General features: G+C 39.0%; 1 protein-coding gene across 1 annotated transcript in view; it reads left to right on the forward strand.

Annotated features, from left to right (window-relative positions):
• Positions 1–16,871, forward strand: part of STK32B (serine/threonine kinase 32B) — a 134,677-nt gene that overhangs the window by 56,770 nt on the left and 61,036 nt on the right. The window contains exon 3 of the mRNA XM_014309942.2: positions 3,307–3,480. Within this exon, the coding sequence (XP_014165417.1) occupies positions 3,307–3,480 (174 nt within the window). The remainder of the gene's footprint in view (positions 1–3,306; positions 3,481–16,871) is intronic.

A 16,871-nucleotide genomic window follows, 5' to 3' on the forward strand; every position in this document is an offset into this window, starting at 1 on the left:
CATTTATCTGGATGTGAACAAGATTGAACATTCCATGGATGATTCTCATGGGTCTTTTGGCTAGACTGAATTTTCACCTTGAAACATACTCATAATTAAAAAAAAAAAAAGGGAATAAACATTGGATTTAATAGCAATTTCACAGCAGTCACTCTTTACCCTGCTTTCACACTCTGCCCAAAAAAAAAAGACTAAGGACATTTATATCTCAAAACTAGAGGCGCCTCAGTACCATTTCTACTGACATGTCATCATATGACTTTAGACATCAAGAGTGCTCTTTAGTCCCAGACAAGATGCAATGTTTCACTTACCATTTAAGTAGAGTCTTCAATCTGCAATTTTTTTACAAAAATTATTTTAATAATATAAAAAAGAAGGAAACAAAATCTGTACCATACTTAAGTGGTAACTGATGAGAAAAATTAACATTTTTCAGAGGATGGTGAGGCACTAGAACAGGTTGCCCAGAGCAACTGTGGCTGCCCTGTCCTTGGAACCTGGTCTAATATGTGCAAGGTGTCCCCACACATGGCAGGGGGGTTGGAAGCAGATGATTTTTAAGACCCCTTCCAACCAAAGTCTTCTATGATGATGATTTTACTACTGTTCAATGCTACAAATTCTTCAACTAAAATAACAACAATGACAAAAAAGAAAAAAAATCTTAAATGTAACTACACTTTTAAGCTTTGCTTCTGCAATTGCTCCAGGCTCAGTAATGCACAATGCTTGGGGAGGAATTTGAATATATTTGAAGCCTTCTGTTTTGTTATCCTGTTTATATGCTTGTGTGTTACAAAATTCTGCCTCTCTAGAGGTGAGCAGACACCATGTGCCACCTACTTTGCCATTTTGCTTCAGAGGTTTCACTTATTGAAAAGTAAACTTAATGCAAATAAAAGGACTTTCCCCTCCTGGCATTTGGCAGTCACACGGAAACGCAACAGAAGAACAGAGTATGAGAGAAAGTCACTTCTCAGAACTGTGTTCAGAAAGAATAACAAGCATTAAATTCAAAATGAACCATCTGTGACAACCCCTAAGCAGTGCCTCATTTCAGTAAGTGCAAGCCTGGGAATGAAAGTGAAACTGTACGTAACTGTCAAGTAAAATAATCTAATATAGACTTTTCTGCCTCTTGGGGGAGGTTGTGCACAGATTTTTCTGGAAGCCCTCTCTTTTCCATTTTCTTGGCATAAATTTTAAAGTTCAGGAGAACAGAATCAGAACTGTAGCCAACACACATTACACACCTCATGGGAGGAAAGGTGCTGGAAGAGGCACTATCATTGTGGATCACCTCTCAGTACTCCATGTATATCTGGTATAAGATTATGTGACTTCACATCAAAATGAATTCTAAAATAATTTATAAGAAAAGAGTGATTTCACATCAGAAATAAGGTATTTACCATTCCTCATTTGGGCAATCTTATACAGTTGCATTTAGAAACTAAATCCAGAGAGTTTCTGTCACTTCAGTCAGACCACAAAAAACCAGAGCAATGGCAGCATAGCCAAGGTAAATAGAAACACATGGAAATTCCTGCTTGCCCAAACACTTTATATGTATATATATACTGTACATTGACTGGCTACACCTTTGGATTTACAGGATTTAAATCACATCAAAATTTGGTCCTCAGAGTGTTCAGCAGGCATTTCTGGGAAAGGGTCCAGAAGAATTCAGTCAGTAACCATGAAGACTCTGTCATTTTATAAGATATAGGTTGCTGACTGAAAAAAATAAGTATTGTTAGGTAGTAAAATTGCAGTTTTAGTCCTTATTGAATTTGGACCTACACTGCAAGCTGTAAAAAATATTCAGCTAATAGAACATTGTGTATTTTTATTGAATCTGGAAAATACGCCTGAGACAGCAGCTCTCAATGCTGCCAGGGTACTTTCCATAAGCACTGAACTAGAGTTGTATGTGTGTAAATACCAAGTGTGTTTCAAGGCCTTCCATTTTATTCGTATTACTTTGTAAGATATTTTGTCACCTGAATGAGTATATGGTTATTTAAGAATGTAAAGATCTTAAAGGTATTTTAAATTCTGTTTTATCAACATTCAGGTGTTAATCCATGTTTGAAATAACACAGTAGCATGGCAGTAGCTCAAGCTCTGCTTGCCTTCATATTTTGGTTTCAGCTGGGGTAAAATTAGTTTTGTGCTTACGAGAGCAGTGCTGTATTTTGAATTTGGGATGAGAATAATGTTGATCACTGTGGTGGTGTTCACAGGGGTCTTAGGATGACGGAAGAGATGAGAATGCTGACTCCATGTTTCAGAAGGCTTGATTTATTATATTATTATATATATTATATTAAACCTATACTAAAAGAATAGAAGAAAGGATTTCATCAGATGGCTAGCTAAGAATAGAAAAAGAATGATAACAAAGGCTTGTGACTGACCGAGACAGTCCGGACAGCTGGACTGTGATTGGCCATTAATTAGCAACAACCACATGAGACCAATCACAGATCCACCTGTTGCATTCCACAGCAGCAGATAACCATTGTTTACATTTTGTTCCTGAGGCCTCTCAGCTTCTCAGGAGAAAAAAATCCTAAGGAAAGGATTTTTCATAAATTGTGTCTGTGACAGATCATACTCTGATGTTTTGGCTGCTGCTCAGCAGTGCTCACCCTACATCAAGGACTCTTCAGTGGCTCCTGTCTGCCAGTGAGGATCTGCACAAGGAGCTGGGGGGGAGCCCAGCTGGGACAGCTGGTCCAAACTGTCCAAAGGGATATTCCACACCATAAAGTATCATGCTCATATGAACTGGGGGATTTGGAAGGGAAGGGCTGATTGCAACTGGGGGCAGGCTTCACATTGTTCAGGGGTGATGAGCACTGGTGTTGTGCATCACTTGTTCTTCTGAGGTTTTCTTTCTTTCTCTCCTTTTCATTGCAATTATTACTGTTTTTAGTACTATTTTTATACTTTCCTTTTTTTTTCAATTACTGAACTGTTCTTATCGCATCCCACAAGTTTTTACTTTTTTCTGGTTCTCATCCCCACCTCACTGGGGGAAAGAGGAGTGAGAGAGCATGTGCGTGGTACTTAGCTGTTATTGGGGTTAAAGCACAACACTTAAAACATTCAGAGTCCCACCACAATCCAAGCCTGTTTGCAGGACTAGATCTCAGTAGTGAAAGTGAGAATGCCTCTCTGTGCATGCCTTTTGAGCAAACCAGGGATCACCAGGATCTCCTTAATGAGAGCCAACCCAAGGCGTGGCTGTGACTGCACCATCCACCCTGAGATCTCAGCTGTAACTCTTTCCTCCAGGTATTCCTTTCAAGATGAGGAGGACATGTTCATGGTGGTGGATCTCTTACTCGGAGGGGACCTGCGCTACCATCTGCAGCAGAACGTGCACTTCAACGAAGGAACTGTTAAACTCTACATTTGTGAGCTGGCCCTTTCCTTGGATTATTTGCAGAGATACCACATCATTCACAGGTGAGTAAATTTCATTTGAGGAGTAGGCTGGTTGCTTTTGGCAGAGCAGAGGAACTTTATCATATATCTGATTTTATAGTTCTGTTTATTCAAAACCCCTGTAAAATTCCAGTTGCTTATTCAAGGGTGGAATTTGGGTCTGAAAGGTTTTATTTTTAATTGCTTTCTTTCAGTCCACAGCCATTCAGTAGATTTGAATCCTTCTCATACTGCCCTTTTCTCCTTCTGATCTCATACTATGATCTACATTTCTCACTATGGTCTTCAAACACTAAATACAACCCATAATAGCAGCCTGATTGCTTTTAAATTATTTTTAATTCTCCAGTGCCCCGATGTTACAGAACACAAAAATGTTGTTGTAATCCAGTACCAGAACTTCCCACAATAAGATCAGGGAAGAGTTATAGAACCTAAAGCTGAGAATAATTCATTTACTGGCAGCATCTGCATGAAGGTCAGGAGGAAGAGAGGTGGGGAAGTAGGAATAATAGTACAAATCAATTGGAACAATGATAGATGCTGCATCCTTTTTGTACTTTTTATATTACAGCAATCTGTTAGGTTTTCTGCCATACAGAAGCAAAGATAGTATTCACTTTGAAAATGTGTCAGGAATCAGGGTCTGTTTTCCTTAAACATTTTGGCATTTAACTGAAGTAACAGGGATAACTTCTATTTTTATGTCAACACAGTAACTATGAAATTATAAAATTATGGGCTTGAACCTTTTTTTTACTCTTTTTAAGCTAAATTCAGAGTTATGTTTTCTGATTTAGAGTGGTGTGAATGCAAAAATACAGTTTTGTGTATAAAAAATCTGGATGTGACTTTCAGAGACCAAACTAAACTAAGCTGTGCCATAGATCTCCCAAAGTCCATTATGAACAAATTCCTGCAAATATATTAATGAGGAGTTTTCACCCCTCCACTTGCCAGAGCTCCCTCATGGTTTTGCAATAAAGGTACAATAAAAAGTATGGTCTGACTTTCAGAGGAGGAATGGCCAGCATGAAATGTATCTGAGCAGAGATGCAATGATAGGTGGATATTTCATATTACTGAAACTGTGCAAGACAAAATTCCAGTAAACATTGCAACATTTGCTTTGCTTGCAGATAGAACTCCAAATATAATAAAACTTGCAAACATTGCAAGAAAATTCTTTAGTACACTGTTACTATTTTAGTATATTTCCATGAATTTTGCATAAATTTTATTTTCTCAGTGAGTATTTTAAAAGTGGAGCTCAGAATTATAGCTGACCTTTGTTCCTAATCCCTTAAGGAATGTTCTTGGTGGAAAACTGATTGATGAGATCTTTTATGCAAATAGGCTGGCAAAATATTCATTAGATAATCCAGTTTGCAGTCAAAACTTGTATTTTGCTAGAAGTCTGTAGCTTGAAAATGTATAAAATGTATCACAGAAAAGTCTGAGAAAGGTGACAGATGTCTTGAAAGAATGAAGGACTGGGTTGTCATTGTGGTTGTTCATAGCTTTTTGTGACAATGTCTGTCTTGTCATGGTCCCACTATGAAACTGGGCTTGACTCTTTGATCTCTTTTGTATTACTTAATCAAGTGAACACTTTTTTTGAGTTGTAGTGGTTCAACACTTGCTGATTTGCACTGAGGTGGGGGAAGGTATGGTCCTTCAGAGCTGGTTGTTGGCTCCATTTGGGAGCAAGTTCTGGGGTTTGGATTTTGTTTTTGCTCTGCACCAAAAGTTTTGACAGAAAGATTGGAGAAAATAGCTCTCTCTCAGCCTGCAGAGAGTGTCACTGCTGGTTAGCTAGGATTGTTATCTAGGGATTTACTTCAGGACTCTGCTGTGTTATGGAAGAGATGTTTATTTTGAAGATGGCAGTCCTGAGATCCAAATGTGTCTGTCTTACTTCAATGACACAACTGTGGCATGAGGAGCCTTTTGCCTCTTATCTAACACAAAATCCCAAATGATCCACACACCCATGAACATGTTATTTAGCCAGGCGAGACCCTTTTTGAGATTCTGCCTTCTGTCTCACCACCACCTGGAACTGCAGTCTGTGGGATGGGTCTACAGCTGCCTTAAATCTCAGTAGCATATCTGGCATCAAGCGTGCAGTGCTGACTTCATTTGGTGCAGGAGCAGAGCCAGCAGTGATGCATGGTGAGGACACATCTAGTCATTCCTTTATCACTGCAAACACACCATTTTGTTTGGAGATGAAATCAATGATCTGCTTGGTGTTTATACCTTGTGGTAGCAGGCCTCAGCAATATCATTGTTACCAAGTGCTTCCAGTCAGCATTCTAACCTATATTAGATCTTTCATTTTAAAATGAATGTGTTGGCAGCAAAAAGGAAAAAAAAATGTTGGTAAGTCAGAGAGTCATTGAGAGAGCCTCTGAGAGACAACAACTCCCAGATGTTGTCTTGGGTACAAAGAAAGAATAGTTGAACGATTTATCAGACAGCGTTGGTGGATTTTCAAACTGCAGCATCATAAAGAACTGAATATATGGGGTGTGAATCAGGAGTTTAATTCCTCCTAATATATTGTTGTGTATGAAATGTGTTCAGGTTTCCATTACTATTGCATCCAGCAACATGACAGAATGGGTTTTTCTAGGTTAACCTGTGTCTCCAGGAGTTTGCTAGAAAAGGAGATGGTACTGAAGGGAACAGGAATTTCCAGCATGGAAAAATGGATGCAGGAGTGTAGAGATCAGTACTATGCCCATTCCCCTTTGGGATGCCTTGCAATGCCTCTGTGTTTGTTGATGTGGTTAGTGGTGTGTACTTTGAATGTGGCAATCATTTCAGCAGTAGGACTATTGTTACTGCAGGGACAAATTTAGCCATAAATAGAATAAAACTGTTCTGATGTATTTATGAAACTTGCAATTTTTATTAATCACATCCATGTGTATAAAATCCATATTTGTCATGCATAATTCTGCTATAGTGGATTTATTTATTATGGTACAATAATGAATGCTGTTCTGCGTCTTGCAGCTCTATTGTAAATGTTTGCATTTGCATGGATGTTCACCCAGAATTATAAAAACTTTAAAAAGAAAATATCTAAGTTTCAAGCTATTATTAGAAGGCTATTCTGAGTAAATTTTTCACTTATACAACAGCTAACTTAATATTGAGATTGCTGGTCAAGCTAAGAGTTACACCAAAAACTCTTATTTTCTCACAGCCTTGCTGTAATTATATTTTATCCACATTCTCACATGAAAAAATTATTATTTTAAAGCTGGATGGGTGGCATTTCCTATAGACCCCTGGATCCCTGTACACCCAGAAAGGCTTCTTACAGCATACATCATCTCAAACCTTGTTCAATTTTGGATCAAATCTGGAATTCTGCCGTTTCAAGATGGTATGACTAAACACACTCCTTCCAGAACTGGTTGTATAATGCCAGTGAATAATGTATTGGACAAAAGTTTTCTCATCAAAGCTTGAATAAACTTACTTCAGCCGTGAGTAACTCAACCTTCTCCTTTCACAAATGTTGCTGTTCATACATTTCAATAAAGCCACCTGCCTCCTCACCAAAGCAGGTTGCCTGTTTCCATTCAGAGAGTTCTTCCTGCAGTAGCTCCAGTGTTGTCTCTTCCAGGATGCTCTTGCAGCTACAGCCCTGGCTCAGAGCAGTGCTGGCCCTGCAGTGCTGTGGCTGCTGCCCTGGTAACATGATCATGCTGAAAAAAAATCGCATTTTCTCTTTCTAAGGGACAAGTGTTAACTGCATTGCCCTCACAACTTTTCATCAGCGTCTGGCTCCACTGGTTTTCATCTGCTTAGAGAGGAGGCTGGATGTGGCAGATGTCTGGAATGGAAATTGCAGTAACCTTCCAGCACAATTTCAGGATACTATCTTTGATCAGTGTGCCCAGGACACTTTTATTTTAGTGGGGTTTGTTTAATGCAAAACTGTTCATGTGTGTGTGTGTACATATATAAGTGTACATATAACTTTTGTTTTTTGAGCACAATATGACTGGAATCAGCCTGGCTTGGCAGGTCTGTGTTGTTTCATCACCAGTCTGTTTTCCAATCCTCCAAGTTCTGCTTCCAATGGAGAATAGCACCAGGAGTTATTCCAGCTCTGAGTAACTCAATAGCAGTGCAGGGTGGGCCAAAGCTAATGGAAAATGGTGGCAAACTGAGCATTGTATTTTCCTCTGCCAGATGAACCACTGCAGGGTAAGGCTGTCTTGCTGCTACCAGCTAGACAAGAGTTACTCTGTGTTCAGAACTGAACCTGTTTGTTCATTATCATTGAGTCTGCCAATTTGTTTGACAGTCTGGTGAAATAAGATGCTACATCTAAATTATTAGACACTTCTTTAAAATGGACCTTCCCTGTCTCACTTGTGACAACACAGAGCAAAAGAACAAACTCTGTTTAAAAGGGTGCCCTTCATAACATTTTCCATTTAGTATGTAAGCAGTAAATAGTTTTGAAAATTACTTGGAGATGGAAAATTTGCCCCTAGATTTTCACAGGTGTCACAGGCAGAATAGTGCCAACCTGAGATTTAGCTGGATATACTAAATGAAACACAGTTCCTTACAGATTTCTGCTCATAGTTATAGTCTTTTACTTTCTGGCAAGTGTGTGTAGATGGAGAAAAAATGTAGTAGGGTCTGAAGTAAATGAACTAGGGAAAAAATAACCATAATACAGCTACAGTTCATAGGCAGTATCAAAGATCATAGCAGATCAAGAGGCTCATCTACTGAATTTTCTTAGTTTGTGTTCCCATGTCTCTTCCATGGCATTATATCATGTTTTTTAAACAAGTGCTAGCCCACATTATTCGAAGGAAAAATTACAGGACTTGAGCAATGAGCTATGTAAGAGAAGTAAATCAGAACACATATCAAAACCAGCCAAAAAAAAAGCACCATGCAAACCATAAAGCCCTGAACACCTGCTGAATGCTTATGAGCCAGGAAAGAAGAAAAAAGAAAGTGATTCATAAATTCTAGGCACAACGGGTATTTAAATTTCAGTCATGCACTTAACAAAGAATTAGATACCACAAGACACAAATACACAGAGAACAAGCCTTTCAACTTCTGACCAGAGTTCTCTCCCTACAAGAACAAATTAATTTTACTTCTGTTTAGCTACAGAAAAAGTTATTTGAAATACCAGATAAGATGCTGCTAATAAATGAAGCTGGTTTGGAAATACAGAGAATTCCATACACAGAGTATATAAACTACAAATAAAGTAAAGTAGACTGTATTTGGAAGGCAACCCAGGGAACACTCTGAGATGCAGGATGTCCCATCAGGTGCTCCAGTTCCTGCCACTGGCACAGATACAGTCTTTTATTGTGGGCCTGATGTGTTCTCCCTTCCTCACTGAGGTGAAATACCAGAAGGTGCCCATCACACCCTCACTCCTTCAATTCCCCATGGCTGAGACACCCTCACTGAAGCCAGCAAGGAATTGCTTTATCCTTATGTTTTCAAGTGAGTAGATGAAGTCACCTCTTGTCCCTTTCTTTCATCTTCCCTCTCGCATTATTTGGAATAATAATAGGAATGTGCTTATATGATTTTTTTTGTTTAGCCAAAGAAAACTCATCTCACAAGCCCTAAATAACTTAGAATTTACATGTCTGGTCAATAGTAGGAGATGGACCATGTGACTTATAGACTGAGCTTGGCTGACCATCTTGCATTGGGTAACAAAACTAGTGGCTAAAGATAACCTAAATCAAGGCCATCTTAAATGTGTGTTTGTGACATGCACAGCACAATAATTGGTTTTCTTATTGATTGCGTCTCTGTTCAAAATCAGACACCCAGGCAAGGGTAGATATGATCTAGATGTGTAGAAGTCCACAATGCCAGTGATGGCATTGTGATTTTAGAGATTTCTCATGGTTTTTCTGTTGGTTGCAGCTAAATGATAATGAAGTGGGGGAGGATTCAGGGAAACTTTCAAATCAGTGCAAAAAAAATTGTGATTTAGACAACATTGTTTGAAATTCTTTCTAGAAGAATTAATAACTCTTCTAAATTCATTTTGTGTCTAGATCATATCTACACTTGTCTGGGTCTCTGTTTTTAAACAGAGAAGCAATCAATAAGAAAATCAACCAATGTGCTGTGTACACCACAAACACAAACATTGGTTGCACCCCCATGTAAATCAGCTGCCATCACCTGTCTGTGTTCCTGCTTTTCCCTTCCTGGTTTTCTTCGATATTCCCTTTACATGAACTTTTAGGAAAAGCAGGCTTTAGGGCTCATGGTATGTATTAAAATGCTACATATCCCTCATCTCCATAATTTAGCATCCTATTGGTGGATAATAAAATTTAATGCTTTGTTTCCTTCCTTCCTTCCCCCACTTCTCAGTATTGAAATTTCAATCATGAATCATCTTTAGACATTCAGACACTGAAGCAGAAGATGCTGAAAGAACTAAAGCAGAGCTATATTTTCAAGATTATCTCAGGTTTCCACCCACAAATCTGATCTGTTTAATGCCAGTTTTCTGCTTAAGCATATTGCTAGTTTCTTTGTGGCCAGTTATAAGAGATACCTTTCTTTCACAGAAATCCATTAAAAATTGTTGCTGTTGCTTTAAAGCTTCAAGTGATTTTAGTATGGGTGTCTGCTCCCGGCTGATTTATGCCAGCAAAGCCCACCATATTAATAGCATGTTGATACTGTTATGCTAAATATAATAATCAAGAGTATGAATAAATACATGCAAATAATTTTTACTAATAATTAAAATTATTAGGCGCTCTTTCCACAGAGGCACAACAGTATCCACTGTCTCATAGGGCACTGCCTGGTTTACCCTGGTTTTTGGCCTTCCACCTCCTACCCCAACCCCTCCATGCATCTGAAAGTGGATGAAAGGCTGATCCAGAGAGATCAAATGAGCAAAGATGTGAAGTCCCAGCTAACAGAGGAGAGAACAGAGCTAACCATATGTGATACAACATTAATCCCTTTTCCCCCAAAGCTTTAGTGTTAGTATTATAAGTATTCTGATACCATTGTATCCTGGAAATTTCACACCACCATGACTCTAAGCAGGCATATTCTCTCCACTGAAATGGCAGATTTGCAGGCAGTGTGCTTGAATCTTTTTTGTTTGCAGTCAGTGAAGAAATCTAAAAGCTTTGATTAAAGCATGTAGATGGAAAATGGAATATGAAAAAAGACTGTAAATTTAATGCTAAGCAAATTATGAACCAAGAGCAACATATGGACAATTGTTTCTTTTTCCTGTTTCTGCTTCAGTGGTGGCAACATATTTTTCAATTTGGATGAGTAACACGTACATAAAGTATTCTATCAGGCCCTTGGAGATTTCCTTACAATGTAAGTTTTTCTAATATATGGCAAAAACTTAAGAAAAAAGTGTACTTTTACTTGATTTCTTCATGCCTGCAGTACTCTTCTGTATCTCAGCTGTTGAGTGAACTGTTCATGGTATGGCCAAAGATATTTCATTAAGGGATATTGCAATTCGAGCTTCCTTCATGCCTTGGAAATGCATTAGGAAGCTTTCAGTACAGCTTTGATATTTCAGGTGAGATGTGGTCTCCTTTGTACAGCTTTTGACTCCACAGATATATTGAGAGATGAGAAAGAGTGAGAGTTGTAATTGTGATCATCTGACAGTTTCTTCTTTAAAAATAAATTATATTGTGAGCAGGGACTGCAATTACAAACATACAAAGTGCCATCAGTTTTGTTATGCTGAAGTTGCCTTTTCAATTTTTTTTCCCTTGCATTTCTTCTCTCTACCCCTCCTTGAATGCTCCTCATGACACTCCCTCAAGGTTATTTTCAAACGTTTCTATATTCTCTGTAAAATCCTGTCCCAACTCCCCTGGATGGGTTTTAGAGAGGAGAAAGCACAGCAGCTCAAAGCTTTGATGTTGTATGACAGACAGTGCTACTGATGAGCCTCTGCTTCTCCCAACATGTGCATACACAGCTTACATTTATCCCAGGGGAGTTTCCCAGGATAGTGCAGTGTGGATAATCGTGCTTTCCTGCAGCAGAGGAGACAAGGCAAACCTGCAATTCAGCAGCTGTTGTGCTCTTGCACATGAAGAAATACTGTCAGTGGGGAAAGGCATTAAAATACTATGTCAAACTGGGACCTTGCAGGGTGCAAACAGCACTTGGTAGGCAGCGCACTTTCAATAAACCAAAATTTATTAAATGGGGTTCAGATTAATTGGGTCATTCTTTATAGTGATGATCAAAATAATCTCTACAGTCTGACTAATAATAATGAGAAATAGCCTCTATCCACTGGCTACCCATTTTAATTCAGGCATTTAGCTCTTCATTTTGTTATAAATGTGAAACTTTTGTAGTGTTCTGAATGCAGAGGAGCTCCCTTCTAGCCCAAGAAAAACACAATACAAAACTGGAGCATCTCTCTCTTTTGGCCTTTCGGAGTGACTATTCTGTGTCTAGTCCCATTAGAGTCTCAAATTTTATTTCAGTGATATTCTTAGTGTACATGTCACAATTTTTAAGGTTTGGGGTTTTAGTTATGGACACATATACATTAGAAGATAAATGTGAGGGTTTTATGATAAAACTGTGGGCCCCCTTTCTATACTCAGATACTGTCTTTACTGTACTATCAGGCTGAGTTTAGATTGCAAATATTTTGGACATCTACTCTTTGGACAGACAGTAGCAATAAAAGAGAAATTGGTGGTAAGATAGATGAATTTGAGGGCACCAAAACAAGGATATAATCTACCTGCATCAAGTGGGGCAGAGGGTAACTAGGATGGCTTGGAGAAAGACCAGGGAGTGCAGAGTGTGCTGCAGCAGTGGGCAAGAGAAAACTGCTGTGGAAAGAGTCAGACCCAAAAAGCTAAAATTAGGAGTGAGCAGAGAGAGTGATCATAGGGGTGCAGTAACAGAGGAAACAGGGGCTTGGTGGCTTGTGTGAATTCCCAGTCAGTGGGATAACATTTACTGAAGGCTCAGTGGTTTTGAGTATGCCTTTCTTTGTCATTGTAGGGGTCAAACAGCTTTATTTACCAGCAGTGAAAACCTCTGCTCAGAGCTCTGCAGATGAAAATTAATACACAGACATAAAGATCAATCTGTGTATTTCTAGAAAAGCTGATGGTGTGAGAAAATGCAGTTTTACACTTCCTATGTTTCTCCCCCAAGTTGCTGCAATAATTAAGATACGATCTTCATTAAAATATCAGACCAACAGGACTACTCAATGAGTGTCAGAGGTCTATTTTGAATGAAATCCAATAAAAAATAATGGATGTATTTTCAATAATCAGTAACAATTACTAATAAAGTCACTTAACAAGACTTGCTGAGTGGAAAAGCTATTGCCAGGATGCTGCATTTCTCAGCTTTTATGCTAATTAAATGTATTAGTTATCTAGAGTTCTGCCTTTAAAACCCACAGAAAGTCACAGCTTGCTTCTTAATTTGAGATGCTGCAGAATTTTCCCCTGGTGGTGCTCCTTCAACTGTCTTCTGCAAATCTCCTAAGCCACAGAAATGTTTTACAGATGCACCCCAATGCAAACACATGCACTGACATATGTAAAGAGAGTTAACACTAATTAAAGTACCAGCTTATTTCCCTGAGTCCCAGAGTACCTCTGCTGCTGAAACTAAGAATTATGAGCATGTACTTAAGGAAGTACATTTCCAGCAAACAGTCTTTTATCCTGTCATTATTGTTTAATATTTGCTTTTGGAAGAGACAGTGTCAAAAAGGAATAGCATATGAGATCTGCAGCTGAGAAATGGAATTATTAAGCCTTAGTTGTCTAGATTTTTGGACCTATACATCAGACCACTGTAACTGTTCAGTTAATGGGGTCGGTAATTCCTGTTGTTCCCTGCTATGAAACACTTGGTCACAAGTTTCCTTACATGAGACAAGATCTTAATTCCCCAAGCTGAAATGTGGCTCCAGTTGTACACAAGCAACAAAAAGTTGTACCACTGTGTGGTATTTCCAGGTTCCCTGCATGCCACAAACAGCTGAGCCTGTGAAGTCCACCTGCCTTGGAGGGAAGCAAAGAGCCCCCGGACTCCTTCCACAGACTCTAAGCCTCACACAGATGGAAGACAATACAGAACTTCAGAAGGTTCATGCTGCTAATGAGAAGTATGGGGTTTTTTTTAAGGCAGCAACTAAAAAAATTCTGAAGTGTGCAAGGTGTTTTAAATAGAGCACAATTAACCATGTATGAAGGATTGCGTTGTTCATGGTGTGAGATGACGTCAAACAAGACAATGAGAGCTCGGAGTGTGACTCCTGCAAGAGCCTTAAACACCTGCCTGCACTTCTGTGATAACGCCTTACAATAATTTGACTTGAGAACATCCCCAGTTGTTTCCATAATTTCACACAGCAGGCAAGATTTTTCTTATGTCTTTAAAAACTTAGTCCACAGCTCACCAAGGTTTAAATGAGGGAGTCTGTACTTTTATAATTGTCTGTTCAAAGAAGCCAACCTAGCCAAAAGATCTGTAAAACTAAAAGAATCTATAAAGCTTTCAGTTCATCTAAAACTAGGCAGTCATATGAATGGCTTCTGCACTTCAAAGACTGTGATGTTTATACATCTGAAGGCAATAAATGGGTATATAGATGCCTAATTCACAATAGAACCTAATCGAAGTGTTTTAACCTGAGATCAGAATCCCATATCTATTTTCACTTGAATAAATAGCAAGAATAATCCTCATAAGCATTTCAGTGCAAGTAGTTACTGTAGCAGCAGTTTCTCTGCACAGAGCCTAAATTCACCTTCAACCCTACTGTACTCTTGCCTAGTTAATCCAGTTAATCAGGCACTGCAGTCTGTGGGCTCTAACAGTATTGCCAATTCCTGATTCCTCATCCAGATTCTTCAAGAGGAGTTAGAATACTTGGCTGCTTGATTTCAGGCAACAAGCAATATGCTGTTGACATCTCCTAGAATAATTTCTTAGAAGGATGGTGTACTGAACTAGGAGTTGGGTTTGGGTCAAATGTTGCCTGTCATGTCTCATGTGCTCATGTACAGCAATATGCATTAATACACATATTTATTGCTCTGTGAGTTTGTTTAAAAATGTTCCTTCTTTAAAGCATACAAAATTATCCTTACAAGTAGCTTATTACTAAGATATGGGAAGCTCAACAGAGAAAAGTGTCGTGGGACATGCTACTGATGTTCCAGGTAGTAGCAGGTCAGTTTTTTAATCATTTATGAAATATACTTTTCTTTTTTAGAATAGACTGCACCTCCCTTCCTAGTCTACTGCAATAAACTGCATACACTAAATCCATAAAATAACCCAGATGGGGAAGCATATGCAGGACATCAAAGTTCACTTTTCTGTGGAAAACATTCAATATCCTGTTGGTGATATGTTCTGGTTGTGTATATTATGGGATGCCAGGTGGTCAGTTTGAGGAATAAAGGTCCAAATACTTATACCCATGCCATAGGCACAGCCAGCAGGAGATGCTGTCAGTGGTGAGGGTGATTTGGGGCTTCACATCAGAGTGAACCACGCAGCCTCACGTGGCTGTTTCCTGATTGCTGGTCTGCAGCCCTTCTCCCTGCTGCACTGCTGCTGGAACTCAGACCAGCAGAAAATGCACTTATTGGGAAGTTTCACTGCTGCATTGAGCCCAGGCACTTGGTGAAAGCCTGGAACCTTCAGAAGCTGCTGTTTCTTTGCTTGCCCTGCACATGAAGAGCACCGTGCTGAGCCACACTTTAGTTGCCAGCCATGTTGACTGGAATTGGTTGCTATGGTGTGGATGAAGGAAACAGCTGTTAAATAATGTGATAATATTATTGTGGGTACTGTTGTTCTAGTAGGTCACCCATGAACTTCTAGGTATAGAAGTTGGTAGAGGGCTTAAGGTAAATATTAGGGATATTGTACAGTAATTACGCACTTAAGAACAATGGCTGACAAGCACACCTGTGTGCTTGGAATTTTGTATATATTCTTTTTGAATTTGCCTGATGAGCTGAGCATACTCTTAGGGATGCAATACATCTGAATGGATCTATTCCATATTTCATGCAGAGAAAAACAAAGGAGCAGCTATAAGAATTTCAGTCATTACAAAACACCACAATTACGATGCTGGCTTTTTACAACAGACGAAGCAAAATGTGCTTATCAGTGACAATGTTCTCCTGATTTGTATTTAGGCAGAGGGCAAATGTCATCAATTTCTTCTCTCATTTAGTTTCTCACATGGATTTCTGCCTGTGAAAATTGGAAGAGAGCCTATGCCTTCTACTGGTAGGAGACTGATAGTCTTGCAATTGCTGGCAGAGTACACACCAAGTACATTCTCCCCTATTTCTAGTCAAAAGCTCTCTGCACAGGGCCATGGAAGAAAGCATCATCATTGCAATGCATACACTTTCCTGCTGCACCAGATAATTCCCTCCAAGTGCCACGCTCCAGTTAATGCCTAATGAGTCGTGCCCTTCCCATGGTTATCAGAGGTGTCACCTGCTCTCAAAAGCTGATTCACTCTGAGTGGTTTGACCCTTGGACATGTACACACAGAAGGTCTCAGTAATACTTGACTCTACAACACAGAAGATATTAGAGTAATCAGCTGTGAGATTATCAAAAATTACTGCCCTGTGGTGATTTTGCATGACTCCTCCATGTGATCTGAAGAAGTATTTGGCTGAAGAAGCTTTTTATTTGCAATGCAGTGATGTTTGGCATCATCAGTGTTGACAGCTGTCCCAGGTTCCCTCCACCACTGCGTGGAATTCCAAGACCTGTACCTGTGTAACATTAACTCCAGAAAACAGTTCCAGCAAAGGAAGTGTAACATTTGCCATTACTTTAAGTCCTTCAGGCAAAATGAAAACTAAGCATTAGATTGCCTGCAAGTTGCTTGTGCTTACAAATGTTTAGTTGAAAAAGAACCATTGTGTCAGGAAGACAAAGCCTGGATGATATAAGCCTGGGCTTTGTTATAGAAAAGCTCAGTTTATAAGGCTGCAGTGGTACTTTCCAATCCCATTTGCTGAGATATCAGCACACAGGAGACAAAGTACAAATTCACAGACTCCTTTGGGCAAATCTTTCTAGCTTTTATAACATTTAAGGATCTTTGCCTATTTTTCTTGCTACTGCATTATATAATTACCTCAGTGGTAAAGCAATTTTGGGTTATTCAATAAGAACAATATAATGAAATAATCTGTGTTTAATATTTTTATTTTAATTTGACATCTGTGCAAATTCAGAAGTTGAACATAGCCAAAGAAGACTACTATCTGGCTATATGTACCCAGAAATTTAAAGGTTAGCTATAGTATTCCTTTATTGTAAAAAGGTAATTTTCTTCAACCTAG

This window comes from Geospiza fortis, unplaced genomic scaffold (assembly GCF_000277835.1).
Source record: "Geospiza fortis unplaced genomic scaffold, GeoFor_1.0 scaffold666, whole genome shotgun sequence".
NCBI classification, from domain to species: Eukaryota; Metazoa; Chordata; class Aves; order Passeriformes; family Thraupidae; genus Geospiza; species Geospiza fortis.